Consider the following 20,560-nt stretch of genomic DNA (forward strand, 5'->3'; position numbering starts at 1 on the left):
TCTGCGGCTCCCTCCGGTTTCTCCTTTCCCCCACCACCGCTGTCCTGCTTCGAGTCGCTGACCCCAGACAGCCCCGGCCGACCTGCCCTGGGCTTCCCGCTCCGGGGGTGGAAGCCTGTGGGTGGCAGACCCACCCCGCAGGCTGACAGCCATCCTCCGAATTTGTAGGTGGAACGACGAGGCCAGAAGCAGCTCGTTAACACCTCAGGCTCGAGGCGCTAGTGGGGAGGAAGCAGGTCTCCAACTGCTGCAACAGCGCCCGGCGCTACCACGGCTTCCCGCCCCGCCTGCAGGGAACTACAACTCCCAGAAGGACGCAGGGCCACGCCGGCACACATGCGCGCAGGTGGCCGGCGGCCGGGGCGCTGCCCCGCCTCCTGTATGCACCACCTGCAGAAGCGATTGGCTGCGGCGCCGCGCCAGTGGTGGGCTCTGATTGGCTGTGATGATGGTTGAGAAGGTTTCCGGAAGGGGGAGGTGGGAGGAGAAGCAATATGGCGGCGGAGAGCGGCGAGGGACTGCAGGAGATGATGGAGGGTGAGAGCCCGCTGGGGGCCGGCACGGTTGTGGCTGCTGAAGGGGTCGGGACGGCCAGCCGCTTGGGCACCGCCGCTTGGCAGGGCGGCTGCCAGCTGCCTGCGGTGGGGCTTGTGGGCCCTCCGAGGCTGGGCAGCCCACGAGTGTCCACCCCGAGGGCGACTGCCCCAGGGGGGACGGCGCCCTGGCTGGCCGCTCGGGCTAGGGCGTGTGTTACCTGGGGCATGGCGTGATGCCTTCTCCCTCCCTGGTGGCTCCACGCGCGAGAGGTGGAAGAAGTAGTTTTGTGGAGGTGACCATGACGGAAAAAATAAAGATAATAAGAAAGAAATTCCTTGTCATGGCGTTGCTTTTCTTCAGTCGACCCGTGAAACGAGAGCAAATACTGAGGGGGGACTGAGGAGGAGCGAGGAGCTTCAGGTCCCCGGGGCCAGGGTGGCCACTAGAGTTGTGGCTGGGGAAACGGTGAAGGGATCTCCCAGGTTGTGCTGGGGAGACGGTTGGTTTTATCTGCAGGGATTTTTTAAATGCTTTTGTGCCTTTTAACTTCTTCGTGTCATTGGTACTATTGTACATGATACTGATTTTTTCTAAAAGCTTTTAAAATGTAACAGTTCTAATTCCATCTCCGTAATCTTTGGAATTGCACTTCATTGATCTAAGAAATTTCCTTTTTCCTCCAGTCTTCTTCCCAGATTGTTGGTTTTAGGAAGATGTGATGGGAGGAAAAAGTGCATCCAAAATCAAAGTAGAAACAAGGGGTAAGAGGCCTTTTATTTAAGACTAAACCTTTCATTTAGTTAACTTAGGATTTCTACTAACTGCATAGTGGTATATGTGAATCCTGGTTATTATATCTACTTACTACTTCTTCCCCCTGCGCCACTGCTGAAAATAGTCTAATTCTGCTATTATGTATCTTACGCAGTTGATAAGCGGATTGAATCGGAGGAGTCGGGAGACGAAGAAGGGAAGAAGCAAGCAGTTCGCTTAGTAACAGACCTCAGTCAGCAGAGCCTGAGAGATGAGCAGAATGGTGAGAACTCCACAGGTACCTTGCCCACCTAAATGATCGTATTAGGAAGTGTGTACAGCAGTGTACATTTATTGGTCTTTTGTGTTTCTTGTGGCTACGTGATGGTTGTATCAATGTTGGGTAACAATGTGAATTTGCCCTCGAGCAATCTTCTTTAAAAATAAATAAATGACAGTGTCACCGTTGCTAAAATAAAGCTGCCTTCTTTTCTTGAAACCACTGATATTAGACCTTTGGATTTTCCTCTTATTTATTTGCCTATCCCCGTTTCTCTTTGAAATCTTTAATATCAAAATGCAAAACACTTTTATTCATACTTTTTTTGTGGAAACATAGTAACTTTATGTAGAAAGATGTTGGAAACATTCATTAGAAATAAACAGAAAAAGCTTTTCATAATTCTGCTTTTTTATGTAAAGAGTCACCAGATTCCTTTGGAAGGCAAAAACTATTATTTCTAGGTAGACTGAAGCAATCTGTCCATTTTCTTTTTTTTTTTTAATTTAAAAATTCTAAGGTACATCAAAACTATGTTTGAATCCTCTTGACTTTAAACTTTTGCTACTGTTTTTACTGTTGGCATTAAAGCATTGGGTAGAAAAGTTGACAGACTTTTTTAAGCCTGTGTGTGTTGGATGGAAGGGTTTGCTTTTCAGTAGCTTGCATAGAATTTGTCAGAGCAGATCCATTTCTGAAGACCCTGGCGATGTGATCTGGGCTTTTGGTGTAACAATCAGGTGTAACAGTATCCTTTTGATAGAGATGTTCATGTGATTATCATTGGTCTGGAAATGGAAGTAAAATAATACAGCAAATTTTCTGCAGCAAATTTTAATCCTTTTTCGCTGTGCATCTGCTGCAGACCCCTCTTAATCTTAACCTTGCCCATTAGAATTTGCAAAAGTATTTTCCAAAGTAATAAATTATTGTGAGAATTTTAAATCTCATCTCCTAACTATAAATGAACTCTAGGTATAATTCATTGTTGATGGTAAAAAAACCCTCTATATATTAATTAAAAAATGCTGTGATGATGTCTGTAAAAATTTAAGAGCACACCTGGCAAATTGTACATCCCAAGCACCATGTGATCGATACAACCATGCTGATCAGTCAGTTGCAGTTTTCCTTTGCACGTAACATTGAGTGTTCAGCTGACATAATTTATCTGTGCATTTGGGGGTGTATTTTTGTATGGTTTTCCCCTCGGAATTATAATATTAGAGAAAATTCTTCAAGTGATGTACTTTCATTCCAATGAAAGCAAGAAAAACACATTCCGATTTGGTGGCTGAATTACATTGGATACAGTAATGACTGCATTGTTATTTTTTCTTCTTCCGAACTGTTAGGATTCAGAAAAGTTCTAGGGCAGAAACCAAGCAGAGGAATAGTTTTGGAACATTTGAGTTAGTTTCTGCAGCTAGCTTTTGAGCTTCTCAACTGAAAGGAAAATTAAGAGTTTTCCACATTTTTTTCACAGAAGATCATAAATAGAAAGAGCTCAAGCAGCTGAAATTTCAAATTTATCATTTAGCTACTTCTCTGAGGAATAGCATCTCTGTTTAGAAAGTTTATAACTTAGCTATTTATAATGTTTTTCATGCATATGCAATTAAAAAGTGTAGTTAGGCTGTTACTTGCTTTAAATGCTTGTGGTAATGTGAACTTACATAACTCAGTAACTACTGTTCCGTACTGCGGAATTTGGGTTTCCTGAATGTCATATTTTTTTCCTACATCTGCAGAGCTGTGTAGCTCGCAGACATGGGTTACACAAAAATGTGCTTAAGTAATTTCACTGTCAGAGCAGTGTTTTTTCCCCTTGAGAAACTTGCTGCATTAAAAATTGTGGACTAAAGCACTGGTTTTATGCTTACTGCATGCAAGTGAAATGGCAGTTCTGTTTGTAAAGTGATTGTAGAAGGGTTGGTTTAAGGTGTTATATGTCCATCTGGTTCATAAATAAAACGTTGGTTGACAATTGATAGGACTGTAAATTTGCTAGAACCATTTTTCTTTCTCTTGTTTGAGAGAAAATGTACTTTAATATTCTCATACCAATACTGATTTATCAGTGTTATCAGTATACCTATCTCACTTGGGCTGATGTATGGAGAGTGTTTTATACATGGTACATAAACTTTATGAGAATTAACCGTGTTATATAAATGCTAGTGCCTCTGTGCTCAGTTTTAAATTGCTTTTATTTCAGTGGATTCGGTACGTGTATCCTGTTTGATTTGGTTTTGCGCCTTCAGACTTGTGTGCTTTTTTCACCGCACTGGCTCTACCAGGACTGGTCACTCAAAGCCACGTGGCAAAAATACGAGGAGGAGATGTTCTTGTGTTGATGAAGTTCCTTCACTCTGAGCTACCCTTTGAAAGATCCCAGAACAGAGTATTTAACATGTTGCCAAAACCAACTATGTATAAATGGTCTGTAATGGGTGCTGTGATGAAACGCCTGGCAGCCTAACAAAGTTGAAGCATTATTTTTGTTTTAACTTGAATTTTATTTTGGTTGAAGAATTTTTTTTACCGAGTGCATGAATGGCTTTGCTGTTGCACAACTTTAAAGTCTCAAAAGCAGATGTTTCTTCACCATGAGCACTAACTTACTGCTAGTACAACTTAATACAAGGGGAATTGTTTGGTTTTTTTATGTGATCTCTCAAATAACTGTTGTTCCAAACTTGGCCTATGTTCCTATTAGCTGTAAATTCAGCTAGGGTGCCTGTTTGGAGCACTTTGTGCTGGCAGCCCCTTGCAGCCAAGAAGTAGGTCAAAGAGATGCAGCCTTGGTAGCAGCAGGATAGGGTATCCCACTCCCCTGCTGAAGTGCATAGCTCCTGATCTGGAAGAAAAATAAGTGTTGCCCACTGCTAAAATGCTGACAAGCATATGTATGCATGTCAGTTTTGGTGGCATTTCTATACCACCATTCAATGTCACCAAACCTACCAGCTCATTTCACATCACCAAAATATAATTTATGCTCCCTGCTAATTTATGCTTTAAAGAATGTTAAAAGATGAGAGGCAGAGGTTTGCTTTTCAGTCTTAACTTCTGTGAGTCAGTTCAGGTAGTGCTCTTTGCTGTTTGAATGTCCAGGCAAGAGCAGTAGCCCAAATACTGCAAGGTAAATGATGGTGTGTGGAGCTATCAAAACATCAGAGTTTGATGGCTGTATTAAAAATGGTAATGCTTGTACTGCTCATCCTTACAACACTACTAACAATGCTGAGCATCAGTAGGAAAAATACTCATTAAGTATAGGGGACATTTGGCATTTAAAAGGATGTTGTAACCATGCTGGGCTATAAAAATTGTCATTACTTCTGGGTTAATGGAATGAGCTTGCATACAGTAATGCAGTGTCTAAATGCTAAACAATGACATGCAGGAGTTAATGCAGAGCCTTTGGGATTTGACTGTAATTAAAGTTCCTTGTTTTTTTGGTAGTACACACAGAACCCACATGTGTGAAGTAGAAAGGGGTTGCGTGTTGTATGTCTATTTTGCAAAGTTGCATTAGACTTTCTTTGGAAATTGATGCAGCTAGCACACCATCTTCAATAAATGGGAGTTGGGCATGAATTATTCAGCATGAATTTATCCAGTAAACTTTGCTCCCTCTTGTGCTGTGATAGAAGCACAGCAAATGTTGGGCTGTCTTCCAGAGCTATAAAGGCATTTCCCAAGAGAATGTGTGCAGTGTGATAAACAATGTTTTCTGGCATACTAGTGAGTTCAGTCAAACAAAAGAAGGGAGATCCATGCAGAAGTGTGCACAGCGTTCACAAAAACTGACGGTATTTATGAAGGAAAAGCTGAAGGGTGGGATTACTGACAGTGGCAGGAATGATCAAGCATCTCAGCAGAGAGTTTAGATTCTTCCTTGGCAATGTTGTATTAGGTTGTCAGAGGAGCATAGACACTTTGAATGGTGCATCCTTTAGAGGAATGATGACCCCAAGTGTGAAGAAAAGCAATCCTGCCCAGATCAGTCTTAAGCCAGCATTATTCAGCAGCCACACAGGCAGGCTGAGGAAGGTGCTGTTCTTTCTGTCGTTTGCATATAGACATGAAATTCTACTGTTAAGAAAGGTTTTTTTTTCATGACTAGCTGTGACAATGAAAGCCAAATAGATGAAGCGTATTTTTAATGCAGCTGTGATCTGCATTAAAATCTGCGTGATTTTAATGAACTGTGCATCTCATGTGTTTCTTCTTCTGAGGAGCATTTGGTCCCTTTGTCTTTCCAAATGTTAGCCACTGTTATCTTGCCTTTAGCTATCAGGTAGCAGAAGTTTATAATGTATTTGCTTCTCCTGCAGGAGAAGCAGAGACACCAGTGGACATGGAGACGATTAGCCTGGACCCAGAAGCTGAGGTAAAGGCAGATTTTTGTCCTTGTGGGCTTTATACAGCGGGAAGAAAAGGTAGACAAAGGCAAGTATTGAAACTTGGTTAAAAGATGTAATTCTTCTGAGGGTGCTGGCTATCATGATCTTCCCTAGAACTGATTCAGAGCCTTTAGACTAGGAGAGGTGTTTTATTCTCAATGAGTAGCTGAAATGTTCTGTTAGTAATTTAGAGTTTTAAATTAAGCATGGAGGCACTGAAAGTGGGGCTATGCTGCAAGCATTATTGAAGGGCTACGAGCTTTTGTGAGATATCTTTAATGAAGTGATTGCTGCTGTCAGACCCATGACTTGTAGGAGGCACAACTACTTAACTGGCCTTGTACCTTGGCATTGGAAGCCTCAGGAGCCTGTTAGTTGGAGAGTTTTTGAGCTTGGGTGGTGAAGTGCTCTATTTCTCTTTGACTGACCTGCAGAACTGGAACATCTGGGGCTGGACAGCACAGATGTGAAGTGCATCAGCTGATTGCCAGTGCAGAGTTGATGGTCACAGAACCACAAGATTATTTGAACTATCTGTGGTTCCTGTTCATCTGAGGCCTGGAACTGGAAATAGCAAGGTGTGTTCCAGTTAAGCCCTAGCAAAGTGGGTAAGAGAATTTTATGCAATGCTTTATTCATGGTAGACAGGAGAATTTGCCTGTCTCCAGTAAATTCAGAATTTAATGCAAAAGATTTCTAATTTTGCCAAAACAGTGCTTAGACTCAGGAAAGGGTTGTTGCCGTTTTGGCATATCCTGTGTTTGCAGTTGACAAGCTTGTGGTGGTAAAATCATGTGCCAAACCAAATTTTCACAGGCTCTTTGAAGGGAAGTTTTAATGAGCTCCACATTTTGTAAGACCATCATTTTCCTTATAACAAAGTACCAGGTTGGTCTTTGAAGAGTGTTTTGAAACAAGTGCTGAATCCCCCCATTTCTCTTTCAGGATGTTGACTTGAATCATTTCCGAATTGGGAAGATTGAAGGATTTGAGGTGCTCAAGAAAGTGAAGGTAACAGTCCTAATGAATAAAGAATGCCTCTTGGAGCTGGAGATTTTTGCATGTCAAACCTATAAAAGGACAGATACAGGAGTCTCTTTTTGGCTGAGATCCTGATGAGTTCACTTCACGTTTAGCTGAAGGAGATAGTGTTTACCCATTTGTCAAGTAGTAATGACAATCCTGGGGTTTTGCAAGTTGGTTTTGGAAGCAGATGAGAGACAGCACATCAGGACTCATCCCAAGAGACACATTCTGCACTTGCGCAGCAGGCTTAAAATAGAATCATGTAGATTGGAAGGGACCTCTGGAGGTCTTTAGTAAACCCCTGCTTGAAGTAGGTCCAGTTAGAGCATGTTGCTTAAGGCCTTCTGCAGTCAAGCTCTTGACTATTTCCAAGGATGGAGGTTACGTAGCCTCTTTGGGCTGCTGTTCTAGTATCCCACCATCTTTGTGGTAAGAAGATTTTCTTCTGTAGAGTTGGAATAAAACATGAAAAGATTCTATGAAAAAAACACCAACGCACCCTTCCAGCAACAAAACCCGGGGCGGGGGGAACCCCAAAAACTTACTGTCTGTATGCCAAAAGGCATTACATGCTGTCATTCATATCCATTTTCCTGTTTGTTTTTAAACTTTTCCCCAACTATTAGACTCTATGTCTCCGTCAGAATTTGATTAAGCGCATTGAGAACCTGGAGCAATTACAGACCTTGCGGGAACTGGATCTCTATGACAATCAAATTCGGAAGATTGAGAACTTGGAGTCCCTGGTGGAACTTGAGTGAGTCCAAGGGAATCACCAGGATTAGGTTGAGGGTGGTTTGCTGCTCACTGAGTTACTCATGCTGTACTTATTCCAGTATTTATCGCCCAGGCCTTTCTCATGATTCATTTGGATGCTCTGTGAAGGATCATGTTTGTTCTCCATTGATACTTAACCTGTGCCGTAAACTAATTATCTTGAAGCTCACCAGGGTCAGTCAGCTGGAAATGAAATGTGTGCTGTTTAAGGCAGTGAGAATGATAGGTGGCTGCAGCTTTTGTGTATGTGCAGAAGCACTCGGGCACCCCTTGCTCTTGGCAGCCTGAGCTCTGCATAACAGGTTTTTATTCCTGCGGAAAATGACAAGAGATTTCAGGTGAGATCATGACTTTTTTGGGGGGGTGTTAGGGAAAGAGTAGCGCTTTTCCCCGTTTCAGGTACTTGTCTGTGATCACTCTGGATATACATTACAAAACTCTTCACACTGGGGCAAGGAGGACTGGCCTACTTCCCGCAGTCATAACTGTTTTATGCTTACGGGAGGCCTTGACATTGTCCTTTCAGAGGCAGATCTTGCAGGCACGCATCTTTCCCAGGGAATATGCAGTACTGAAGATTGGCTTCCTTCCACAGTGGGAGCTCCATGGCTGGGAAAACTGATGACTATCTGGTGCATGTGACAGATTTAATTTTTTTTTTTTCCTCTATTTTTCCCTGACACGCTATAGAAGTATTTTGGAAATTAAGTTTGTTGTCATTCCTGATAAAAGGAAATAACACTTACAACTCTTAACTTCCAGGCCTAGCGAAGTGCTTGATTTCTGCAGATAGTGAGGTTCCCCAACAATTTGCAAGTGCCTCTTCCAGAATCATCCATGCCTTATGGACTGAAGAGACCTTTGTTTTGTTTTGCCTCAGGATCCTGGACATCTCCTTTAATGTTCTGCGACACATTGAAGGACTAGATCGGCTTACACAACTCAAAAAACTCTTCCTTGTCAACAACAAAATCAGCAAAATTGAGAATTTGAGCAACTTGCAGATGCTACAGATGTTAGAGTTGGGATCCAATCGAATTCGGGTAGGCTTGCTCTCCAAGATGTTAGCTGGAAAATTTTGAGCTCTTTGGCTTGAGATCAGTCTTTTCTGAAAGTGCACTTCATTGGCTTTTACTTGCAATTTTGTTTTTATTGTTCCAGTCATTTAATGTGTAATTGCTTATTGCTGTGCATGCTGGATCCTTTAAGTATGCATGTAGTGCCTGGCTACTAAATTGCTATTTATGAATTTCTCTCTTTCAGTGAACTCATCCATTCCCTGTGTGTTGCCTTATGCAGATGATGGTTTCCTCCTGCTAGAGAGCCAAGCCTATCAAAACTAGCAGTTTTTGTTTTCTCTTACCTTTCTAGAGGCTGGCACTGTGGTGATAAAACTTATTGAAAGCAAATTTAATTCTGGTTTGATTTGTATGTGTTGAGTGATAACCTGCTACGTCAGTCTCACTCAGGAAAAAGATTTTCTTGAGGCTTTGCTCTGAAATGCCTCAAAACCCTGATACTGTACTGCTGATTACTTTTTTTAATTGTGCAGTTTGTGACCTTTTCAATTTAGGTGATTTAAAATCCATGCATCTTAAAGGGAAGCAGTTCTGAGTAGTCTCTCCCGTCCTTAAGGTATGCTTTTCTGCATTTTGCCCAATTTGTAAGAGAACTGGTGAAACACATGACACAAAAGACTTGCAACATGCAAAGTAAACTATTAGAAGCTTTTTCAATTATAAATGCCTTAGAAAATACTTGTAACGAGTGCATTTCAATCTGAAAATGGTCTGAGTTGGCACTCCCCATTTACAATCTCTGGAAAAAAAAAAAAGCAAAGTAGGAAAACAACTATTTGTCCTCTGTATTTCAAGCCTTGTGGAAGCACACTTCTCTTTTCTAGAAAGGAAGGAAACTTCAGCTATTATAAACAGCCTTTTAAGGCAGAAATGTTTGTTGCTTTTATGAACTGGAAAAATTTTCTTTTGCTCCTAAATCTAAACTGGACTGACTTCTTTTCCATCTGAAGGAATTTCTGCTTTGCAAATGAAATTACTTAGGGGAATAAATCTAGAGTGTGAGAGTATCAGCCAGATCAGATGGGTGATGAGGAATCATAGGGTTTGCATAGTTTGGGGGAACATGAGTTAGAGATGCACTTTCCTTTATTCGGAAACATAACAGGCTGAGCGCACTGATCCTTACATTTCAAGAGTGTACTGTATTCCATATGTAAGCATCGTTACCTTCTGCCAAAAAAAAAGAAAAATCCAGCTGGATTTCTGAATAGATACTTGGGTGGTACATTGTCACCAATGTTGTCAAGCCAAAGAATATCTTTTAAACAATTAGATTAGATTTATGTGTATTTATTTTTCTCAGTGTTGAGCCTGAGCATATTAACGAAGCAAAACAACCAAAAAAACCAAATTTATCACTGTATGGGTAACACAAGCTTCTTAAATTACTTTATTTTTAGTGGTGTTTTTTCTGTTTGTCTGTTAATTCTATGCTGGCTTCTTCAAACAGCACTTTTCTATGCTTCTAATTGCTTTACTGGAATAAGTAACCTGTGCCTAGGCTAGGCATTAAGAAATATATCTCATGTTATTTGGGGGCACCTCTATTAACAGTTTTCTGTTGGTGAGGTGGCCTGGTTATGTGCTTTTACAGGTGGTCATGTCCTTAACTCTTTAGGGTAAAAGCCTATGGACTGTCTGTTAAGGCAGCGTTGTTGTCTCTGATGTGCCTAACAAACTTCTCCCCTGTGCATTTAAAGCTTCTGCAGTAATGCTGTCTTAGTCATTTTGCTGCACACTCTAACCTTTCGGCGTGCACTTACCCTGGAGTCCATCCTGACTTAGTAAGCACTTGCAATTCTGTTCCTTTTGTATGAATGGTGTGCGGAAGCAGAGTTTATGTTTGAGCTGATGCATTTCATGCTTTTTTTCCAAAGTTGGACTGAGCAACTGTAAGGCAAGCATTTCTTTATTTGGTCCTTAGGTTTTTTTCCCCTCACGTCCATCTGTTTCATACTCTGGCTTAAGTGTGACTTTTTTATAGCTTTAAGTAGCTATTTTTTCCCTGACTATTTCTTTTCAGTATCCTCCTCAGGGCTGGGGAGCTGCCAATGAGCAACAAATCTATCATTTTCTTGCAAGGTCGAAACAGGGGGTAAGTTGATAGGCTAGAAGGAGGGTGAATCCAAATCTGAGCTGACATACACCTTATGTTGAATCTGTTGGCAATTGTGGAGTAGAGCTTGAAAAGCTTCTTTCCTTTCCAGAATGTATCTATAAATTCATAGTGTGTGTCCATCTTTGTCTTCCTTCCTTTATACACACACATAAATGCACGCACACATAAGCACAGGGTATGTGTCCTAAGTGGTGCTAGGACTCAGTGGCTTGTCTTGCCAGCACTCTTGGTCACTGAAACTCTTCCAGGCAAAAAGGATGTGGAAAAGCTGAGTTGTCACAAGATACGTGAGCACAAGATGCACAGCTGTGTGTGTATCTATATCCATATTACTGTTTTTCTGTGAGCTGAAGTCTGTTTTTAAAATTCTTGTCTGTTTTAACAGCACCTTTTTTTCTTTTTGAATCAAAAGGCTTTCCCCCTGTGAAAAGCCATTGTGTTTTCTTTCCTTCCGTTTACAGCAACCTTTTGCAAGTCCACCCTTTTCCCTTTTTCTTGCCCATTATTCTCTCTTCTGTTCATGCTTTCTGGTGCCTCTTCCTTTGTAAATAAACAATATGGTTCTTGATGCCTCACAGAGATCCTTATTTTCTCCCACTGAAGGCTGAGCTCAGGACGTAAACTGGTATAATGTGTATGTTGTGCCAGTAGCATGCGTATTTAAAACATGTACATCACTTAAATTGATAAGTGTATGTTCTGCCAATAGGATGAATATATAGCCAGTAGTTAAATATATTAAGACATACACCCATGAGATAGTTAACCTTGCTTACGACAGAGAAACTGTTGTGCAGAGAATCTAAACAGCCCGCCTCTGACTGTGTTATGCAGTCACTGATGGTCAGGACTAAATTTGCAAATTGTATTTTCTTCTCCCAGTTTCTCTTTCCGTTCACTAGTGACAGATTTTTCTTACTTTAAAACTGAGTATCTCCTGCTCTGAATACATCTCATGGCCCAGGGAATGTCGCACTCGGTGCTCCCTGAGCCTTTTCATTCTCTGTTTTTTGGCCTGGACAGTGGAGGCAACAGCCAAGACAAAGCAACGTGACCCTTGCTGAAAATCAGCGGCGTGCCACAAGCCAGCTGTCACATGGGCTGAGGTTCGCTGTCACTGCACAAAGTCCTGCACTTACTCTGCCCTTGCATCACAAGGGAGGCCCTGACTTGTGCGCAGTTTGTGTTCTGGAATTGGCAGGCTTGTGTTTCTCAGGAGTGCAGCTACATGGGTCAAGGCTATAAAATGCCAGCCACGTCTACAGGTTAGAGTTTTGCATCACAGCAATAACACTGTCTCCTTCGGTCATTTTGCAGGCAATTGAAAACATCGACACCTTGGCTAATCTTGACAGTCTGTTTCTTGGAAAGAATAAAATCACCAAGCTCCAGAACTTGGATGCACTGACGAACTTGACTGTGCTCAGTATACAGGTATTGATTCTACTTTGTACTGTTATGTTTTGAACAGCATTGGTTACATGAACCACGTTGTGATATATGATAAGCTCTTCTCAATCAGCAGGTCTTCAGTGTTTGAATCAAACTCCTGTACTGGAAGAAAGTGTGACATTCTATGTGCTGTCTTTTCTCATCCTTTCATACTAAACGAGATTGGCAGACACTGATAAAAATCAAACATTTGTTTTATCATTCTATGGAAGAACGAACAGGAAATTAATGTTATCCCCCATTTCATCCCTGAAATACTGTTTTCTAATACATTACATTAACATCAAATGAGCTATGCCGGGGAAGTCGTTATAATGGCAGTTGGCTCAGTGTTACTACCGCCTTCCTGAAGAGGGAGGAAATGTGAACAAGCCTGTACTGAATGAAATCTGTCCTTAATGAGCTTAAGGAAAGTTTCTTCCTTTTTAAAAGGTGGAATAAAAGATACTCAACTAATATTATTATTCATTGAGTCTCCTTCTCATCCATATGACAATGCTAGTGCGTTCTAATATCTCTTAGAGCTGTCGGTAAGAAAGGCTTACTCGCTACATGTTGTAGCACCTGTATGCATTGTTACTCTATAGGATGTAAAGAATTATGTACAGCAAAGGGTATTGGGATTGAAGTGTTATAACTTCCCTTCTGACCATTCCATTTATAAGACCTAAAAAATGAATGCTATCAATGCGTAGGCCTGCTGTTTCTAAAGACACCAAGTGAAAATCTTTCAGGCTACAACTTTTGATGGGAAGGTCAGAGTCTTATTCTTCTAAACTTAGAGACTTTGTCTCCCATGGAACTTCCTTGTGCGTCGGTGGTACAGAGATAAAACGGGCTGAGCTCATGGAGATCAGTGTGGACCCAAGCAGACTGTTTCCCTTTCCCATCCATTCTTCAAAGAAATTCTTTTTCTCCAAAGACTCACTTGGGTTTTGGTTTGTTTAGAGTGGACTTAAACTGCTGTTACACTTTCAGAACAACCGCCTGACCAAGATTGAGGGGCTGCAGAGCTTGGTGAATTTGCGTGAGTTGTACCTCAGCCACAATGGCATCGAAGTCATCGAGGGACTGGAGAACAATGTGAGCAGGCTCTTGCTATCTGTGTGACAGAATTGTTGCCCTAAGCTGTTCCTGTTAGTCGCTGTGCTTTTTTGGAAGTTTTTGTTCCTCAGCTTCCCCAGTTACATGTGGGGTCCCGTGTCTCTTGAATGTGATGCAAGTATTTGTTATGTTAAAGTATCTTGCATGGGTGAAGCTCCTCCAGATCTTCTGGAATAGAATTGGTTTTATCACCTGGTGGGGGGGAAGCACAAGATGTGGTTACTGCAGCACCCTGGCCAGTCTTCAGCAATGGAAAGACTGGTGGCCACAGCTGGCTGTCTCTGCTGCAACCTTTCAGACAGCAGTTTGTAGATAACCATGAGTTCTTTTCTGTAGGACAACAACAGGAGCTGGGAGTAGAAAGACAAGCCGTGGCATGTGACTTGCCTTCCTGTCAGTATATGTTTCTAGATTTCTGGATAGGATTGATTTCACAGAAGCCTGTAGCATTTTCATTCTTGCCCAACAGTAGACAGCATTGTCAGAGGAAAGAGAGAATCTGGAACTTGGTTGGCTGTGTGCAAGGCAGAAAAAAAAACTTTTTCTAAAACCATTGAGTTTCTTTCTGTAAAAAGTTTGTTCAACTCTGCTGCTCGAGAGGACACTTATGATCTGATTTTTAATGGATTCCTTTTCTTAATGTACTATGAGGAAAGCTCACTTTTTAGGAGCCCTTGGATAGCAGTTGCCATCCGGCCAGTAATTGCTTTCCTTTTTGTCACATGGCTTCCGGGAGGTCAGTAACCCAGCTTAATTAAAAACAGTCTTCCTTGCTATATTTAGGCAGTGAGAGTTCTTGTGCTGCATGTAAGCATCTGGCAATAATGTGTCATTGCTTCTGACAGTTTCTGACTCTGGGCCTGAAAAAGGTGGGACAGAGAAGATAAAATCTGGTCTAATGTTTTTGTGTTTGCTTGTCTAGAACAAACTCACAATGCTGGACATTGCATCCAACAGAATCAAGAAGATTGAAAATATCAGTCACCTAACAGACATGCAGGAATTTTGGGTAAGCGCAGGCTGGAGCCTGATTTGCTCCTGATTTGTGTGTACAATGATGAAAGAAATCCTTCTGCTGGGGAGCTGTGGGAGGGTGCTGTACACGTATGTCTTGGAGTAAACTTGTGGTCTGGTGACCAACTTTAAGATCTTGACAGTCCGCATGGATAGAGTACAATGGTTTCCCCTAAGGAAAGAGTTGAGCTTAAAAAAATTTTTGCAGGGCTTTGCTTAGTGGTAATGAGCCTGTCTCTCCCCCAGAAATAGGCCCTGCCTTCACTCTTGTGATGGTTATGAAACAGCCCTTCTGTGCCCTATTTTTGCAGATCTCATCTTCCTTTAAGTGAGCATGACAGTGTAATTGGGGAAGCTGATATCATCTCAGCACTGCACTGGAGCACAGTACCTGTTTAGAGCAGAGTTGATATGTCCATGTCATTATAAATATGAAGAAAATGAAACCATCTTCTGGTTTACTTCCATTCCTATGAGGTAGATAACTGTTTAGGGTTGCTTCTGTTTCTTTCTGGCATCATAAATAGCTAAGCCCTTTTGTCATTCGCAAGTCTGATCAGGAAATATGCGGAGACACCCCCTCCTGAAACATCAGTACCCTGCCATATTTGGGAGCTGTGTATAAATCTCATGTTTCGGGCAAAAAAAAAGCAGCAGATGTTCATGAGTTGGCACATGCTTTAGCTCTTGTAGAGTTTCTGCATGTCAAGGCTGAGAATAAGAGTTGTGCTGCTTAATGTCTGTGACTTGGAGTTCAGTTATTTAAACTCTTGGGCAGAGGCTGAGATAAAAAGAATGGAAAGCAGCTGCAAGTGAAACCAAGCCAGAGCCTGGAGTTGAGGCTACTTGGACCATTTTCCTCATTTTGCAGTGTGGCTTAGCAGACGGCTAGTGGTGTTATCTGGCTGTGCCTATTCCGTAAGGAACTCTTTAAATAACAGAGCTGAGAAGCCTGTTTAACATGACATCTTTTGTGTGGTAAAAATGAGAAGTGCAGTGTGGCTGGCATGGAACCTGTTGTGATCATTTGCGATTTCCTCCAGTCTTCCTCTTTGCTGTTGCTCTGCTTATAGAAGGAGGCATTGCACAGCTGTTTCCACTTGTTTTACAGAAAGTAAAAGGAAGATCCTAACCTCATTGGACTTCCTTTGCAAAAACACTAGTGCTTTTAGAGTCCTTTGTCAAAGCAGAGCATTGGCCAAAATCTGTTAGCTGAACATGGAAAATGCCCGCCTGGGTTTTTTCCATTTTAACATTGTTTTTTAAAAAACATGGTATGTGCTTTTTGATAGAGAGCGGGGCAGAATTTTCTTCGATGTGAACAAAGGTTGCATCTACTAATTTATATTTTTTTCACTGACTGTAGAGTTGAAGCCACATAATAAAGCCCTTTAACACCTTAAGGAAGCAGAATTTCAAATCCTAGATTTGAACATCCCAACGTGAGGAAGAACAGTTGTTGAGGGGGGCCGGAGGCAATCCATTTATTTTTAAATTCTTTTTTAAAGGTGCTACTGCTGTAGTGACTGCCTCTGTATCCAAAAGCAAAGGGTGGCTGAAGTCGGACAGGTTGGACAGCACGTGGCCACCTTGCACTCTTTGCTTCCTTGTCAGGCGGTTGAAGCATTCATACCCTTGCATGGCAATTCCTTTGTAGTGCCAGCAATGAGGCAGCTCCCCGGCTGACAGGAGGAGAACCTGAATCAGGGAGCTTGGCGCTTTCTCTGCAGTGTGGAAGCAGTTTTTGTGAGGAGAGGAGAATGTCACTTCTTGCATTAGCTTGGGACCTTTTCTGATGTTTCCTGGGAAGTCATAAAAGCAAAGGTAGATGTTGCAGTGGAAGAAAATCTTGACGTAAAGATTTCCAAGGGACACTCTGTATGAAGAGATTGTTCCAGTGTCTTGCTGGGTCTTTCCCAGCATAACAGTTGGACTGGATATGCTGTCTGAAGGGCGGGATGTTTGACCGCAACCCAGGATAGTGTGGGGAAGCTGGAGATAATTAGCAAGGCCTGGAGTTGCGAGACAGGCAAGCACGCTCAGAGGTTCCACGGGGAGAAGGATCACGTGGACAGGGTCTTATATGTGCATGAGAACTGTACATTACTGCCCCTGGGCGCGGTAGTCCTCCTGAGCAGCCGTGGTGTGGCTAGGTTGCTGCTAACCTATCTTAGCTTGGAAGTATCTGTTTGTGTGAGTGTGCCCATATGTGCTCTGCAGATGAACGATAATCTTGTAGAGAGCTGGAGTGACCTGGATGAGCTGAAAGGAGCAAAGAATTTGGAAACTGTGTATCTGGAGCGAAACCCCTTGCAGAAGGATCCCCAGTACCGGCGCAAAATCATGCTGGCCCTCCCAACTGTCCGGCAGATTGATGCCACGTTTGTTCGATTCTGAACCTCCTGCTGCCCTCTCTCTCCTGCCCTCCTTGGAGAAATGTCCCAGCTGGGTTTTTTATCCACTTACCACTCCCCAGGTCTTCAGTACACTGACACTCGCGGAGCAAATCGTCAATAAAAGGCACTGAATACCAGATCTTGTGTACAATGCACTCATTGTTTTTGAAATGTTGTTGTTATTATTATTATTATTAAATCTTAACACAAGAGACTTCCTTGTTCTTGTGTCTGTTATTTATGGGGGAGGTTTTGGCAGAAAGTGTTTGCAACAGACGGGAGCTACTTGCTGACTTTTGTTGATGCTGTGACACACCTGCAGGTTAGTAACATCCTTGCAAACATCACTTTTCCAGATCTGGGCTCAACTGTGGTCTGAAATGTGAAAAGACAAGTGACAGTATGGACATAGAAGAACCTGATAAAGATGCTTATCCAGGTTATCAGATGTGAGTCAGTGCTAAATATCCGCTTGTAAAATGGGGAGAGAAGTTAGCCTTTCTGTTGCAGTTTTTATTTTTTTTAACCATAGCTATATGGTCATGAGGGGATTGAGGACAAATAGCTTGAGGTATGAAAGCAGTGCAGGGTTGTACATGCCTGCATGATCTACTGGCCTTCATGGAGCCACTAGTGACAGGGCTTCCACATTTAAGTGTAGTGCTGTAGACCGAGGTGGGAACTGGAAAAGGGGCTAAAAGGGGTGAGACAAGAGGGGCTATGGATTCCATTTGAGGAGGTGAGGGGTCTAGTCCACACTCAGGTTCTTTATGGGTGGTTGTGGCTTCATTTGCCTCCTGATTTCCTCAGATTTGTCAGAGCGAAGTACAGCAGATGCTGAGGCGTGTTGCTCCTTCCTGGGCTGAAGCTGAGGCTGCTTCCAGATCCTTTCCAGAACAGAGGAGTGCTGAATGTGGCCTGCAGTTCCTCGATGGTCATATTGGACATCTCTGCTGCCTGAAGTGAAGCTGAAAGGCTCAGTGGACATTCTGGTTTTTCCTGAAAATGCGTGGGCCTACTCTAGAGGGAGCCATTTATTTGGTAGGACTTCAAACATGTCCTTCATCTTACAAATGCCATTGAGGTCCCTTGATAGAAACTCATGACAAAGCCCACCTGCCTGGAGTGCCATGCTCTTGCACTGCAGTTTTGGCAGCCTGAATCTGGAGAGGAACAAGAGACAGCCCAAGGGGCTCAAAAGGGCTTTGTACCGATGTAGGAGAAGACAGCAAGCTTACCATGCTGTAGGGAAAGCTGTTGCTTGTTTCACTGCTGTACTTCTGTCTGTTGTTAGTTATTTGATCTCTGCTGAGTGACACCTGTCATCTTCAAGCTGTCAGTGCCTACTGGAGCAGGCTTTATCTGTGATAGGACTCCCTAAGCACTTTTGCAAATACAGCCTCTTGCAGCTCTCTAATTGAGGAGTCGGGACTGTTCTGTGGCCGATGTATTTGGCGTTGTCTTAGCATTGTCATTTGCTTGTTATTAATACTAAATTAATACAACTTATATTAATATATATATTAATGCTGGTGGTCAGCAAGGTAAGGGTTTGGTGGCACTTTGTTACAGATGGTGTTTGCACTCAGGAAACAGTATCAATCATGCCCTGCTACCACTAAATACGGCGATGCGGTGCTGCCGTTCTCTGCACGTGTGTTTGATCTGGGCAACTGAACGTCCTACCTCCAGTGGCTGGAAAACCTGCCTGGAAGCATTTGCCATCTGCTGCTGTGTTTGTCTAACAGTTGTGTCATCGGGCCAGGATGGGCGTTTCAGTGTGTGCTGGCCAGGAGAAGAATTGAGCGAGTGGGTGTGCAGCAGGCGCAGGGGAGATTTCCATCCGGGCCAGCCTTTAGGAACTTTCTGTTCAGTGAACCTGTGAGGTGTCTGGGAGACATTTCCAATGTGGTCCATAGCGCTTACAGAGGAACATAGCAATGAAATGTATCTTAAATATGAAAGCTGTTCAAGGGATGCGTAGGTTTGCGAGTTCTCTGGCAAAATTGCAAATCCTGGCTGTTTTTTAAGGAAGCAGATCCTTTCCCTCTGGTAGGGATTGGACCAGAGCTGATAGCGATGGGGTGTGGGTGTTAGCAGGAGATGTGCTGGTCACTGCACATCAGCCTCAAAGGTTTTGTTGGGCCATCGCCCATGAGAGCTGAGTTCCATCCTGCTGCCCTGTCAAACTGTAGAGAAGTATAACAAATAATGGCAGGGGTGTTCCAAAATTTGCTCTAGGTGGTACTTTGATTCATTCTGATCTGACGTGGATGTGAATCTTTGCAAGAGTGAGGTGCATCCCTTCTTCAGCAGGAGACCGGTAGTATTAAGCAGGACAGTGTGGCCCTGGGGAAGTTTGGGAGGTTCCCTTCATGGGCTGTGTTGCTTTTGCTAACCCGGCACATCTCAGCTGCAGAGTGTGATGCCGCGGATGCTGCTGGAGGTGGTGGGGAGCTGCACCCCGCCATGCCACTGAACCGGGGTGATTCACCTCATTCTGCCACAGGTGCATATCTTTGGTGGGATGAGTTGCTTTAAGCCCTCCATGGCTCCACGAGCTCACCCTGGGTACTGTAAAAGCAGCATGTTGCTGCTTAGTGGCCGTGGCGGCTGCACACCCACGTTGTCCCCTGGGCAGCTGGCTGGTGCCGTGCCTCTTGGTTGGCAGCACTTGACAGGCAAAACAGAGGTGCGTTTTTTCCCCTTCTCTCCCCAAAGTTGCAAAAACCAGCAGAAACTTTTCTCTTGCAGGTGTGGGGTAAGCATGATGCTTAAAGCTTCCCTGGCATCCCAAAATCCTTGTGCCTTGGCCAGGCACTGGACCCTCCAGGGTGTGGGGAGTGGACCTGCTGCCCTTCGCTGCCTCTCCAAGGCTTGTTGCGCACGTGGCCCCGAGCTCTGCTGAACCCTGTTTGTCCAGGGCCATTTGAGTCCCCACCTCCAGCTCAAACAAAAGCAGGGCCTTCTCCAGGCTGCTCCAAGGAAGGTGCTTGCGAACCCATTCTCCCCTCCTCCTCCCCCCCAGCTCTATCCCTCTTACGCAGGGAACCTGGTGTTTCCCAAGACGGGAAGCAGCCGTTGACCGCTGGGTTAGAGCAACGGGGTGGCACTTCCCGCTCCCTCCCCACCCGAGGAGAAGCAGGTGAGGAGTGATGGTTGGGCAGGAGGACCCCTTTGCCCTGTGGCGTGCCGGCGCTCGGATCCGGCACTGTGGGAGGAACAAGTGGGCAGGGGCCCTGACAGCAGGTACGGTAGAAAAGCTGCAGGTTTGGGGGTCTCGCTGGGAGCCGCAGGAACGGGGTGGGATGCAGCAGCCCCCTTCATCCAGCTTCCTGGCCGGTGCCTGGCCTTGCCGCTGCTTCCCCGCCATGCTCTTCCTCCCTGGCTCCAAAGCAGGGCGCAGAGGTGCCTGTTCCTTGGGCTGTTGTGGGGATCGGCTGAGGTTTTTATGACTGTCCGCTGGGAGCAATGACCAGATACTGTGCCCCAAGGAGCAGGAGAGCTAGGTCTGGAGTCGCTGCTCAGCAGAGATGTGTGCCCATGTGCTCCAGATGTCAAAAGGACTTCTGGGTGCGACGGAGGATTTTACAGGGTAGATCAGCCCAGAG

General features: G+C 43.8%; 1 protein-coding gene across 4 annotated transcripts; it reads left to right on the top strand.

The window, feature by feature from the left end:
* Positions 1-494: 494 nt before the first annotated feature.
* Positions 495-17,095, top strand: PPP1R7 (protein phosphatase 1 regulatory subunit 7; the record flags this gene model as incomplete). 4 transcript variants are annotated; one of them, XM_082003824.1, is made up of 10 exons in its annotated part: positions 495-537; positions 1,466-1,588; positions 5,884-5,969; positions 6,928-6,993; positions 7,635-7,765; positions 8,666-8,828; positions 12,301-12,417; positions 13,414-13,518; positions 14,462-14,548; positions 16,774-17,095. In XM_082003824.1, the coding sequence occupies 10 exons, from the start codon at positions 495-497 to the stop codon at positions 16,948-16,950; spliced, it is 1,098 nt and encodes a 365-aa protein (XP_081859950.1). In that variant the 3' UTR covers positions 16,951-17,095. The 4 variants fall into 4 exon arrangements, with proteins under 4 accessions (XP_081859950.1, XP_081859951.1, XP_081859953.1 ...); XM_082003825.1 differs by having other exon boundaries at positions 5,914-5,969; XM_082003827.1 differs by having other exon boundaries at positions 1,466-1,573; positions 5,914-5,969.
* Positions 17,096-20,560: the final 3,465 nt, after the last annotated feature.

The sequence above is a fragment of the Phaethon aethereus genome, assembly GCF_964289735.1.
Source record: "Phaethon aethereus genome assembly, chromosome: 9".
Taxonomy (NCBI): Eukaryota; Metazoa; Chordata; class Aves; order Phaethontiformes; family Phaethontidae; genus Phaethon; species Phaethon aethereus.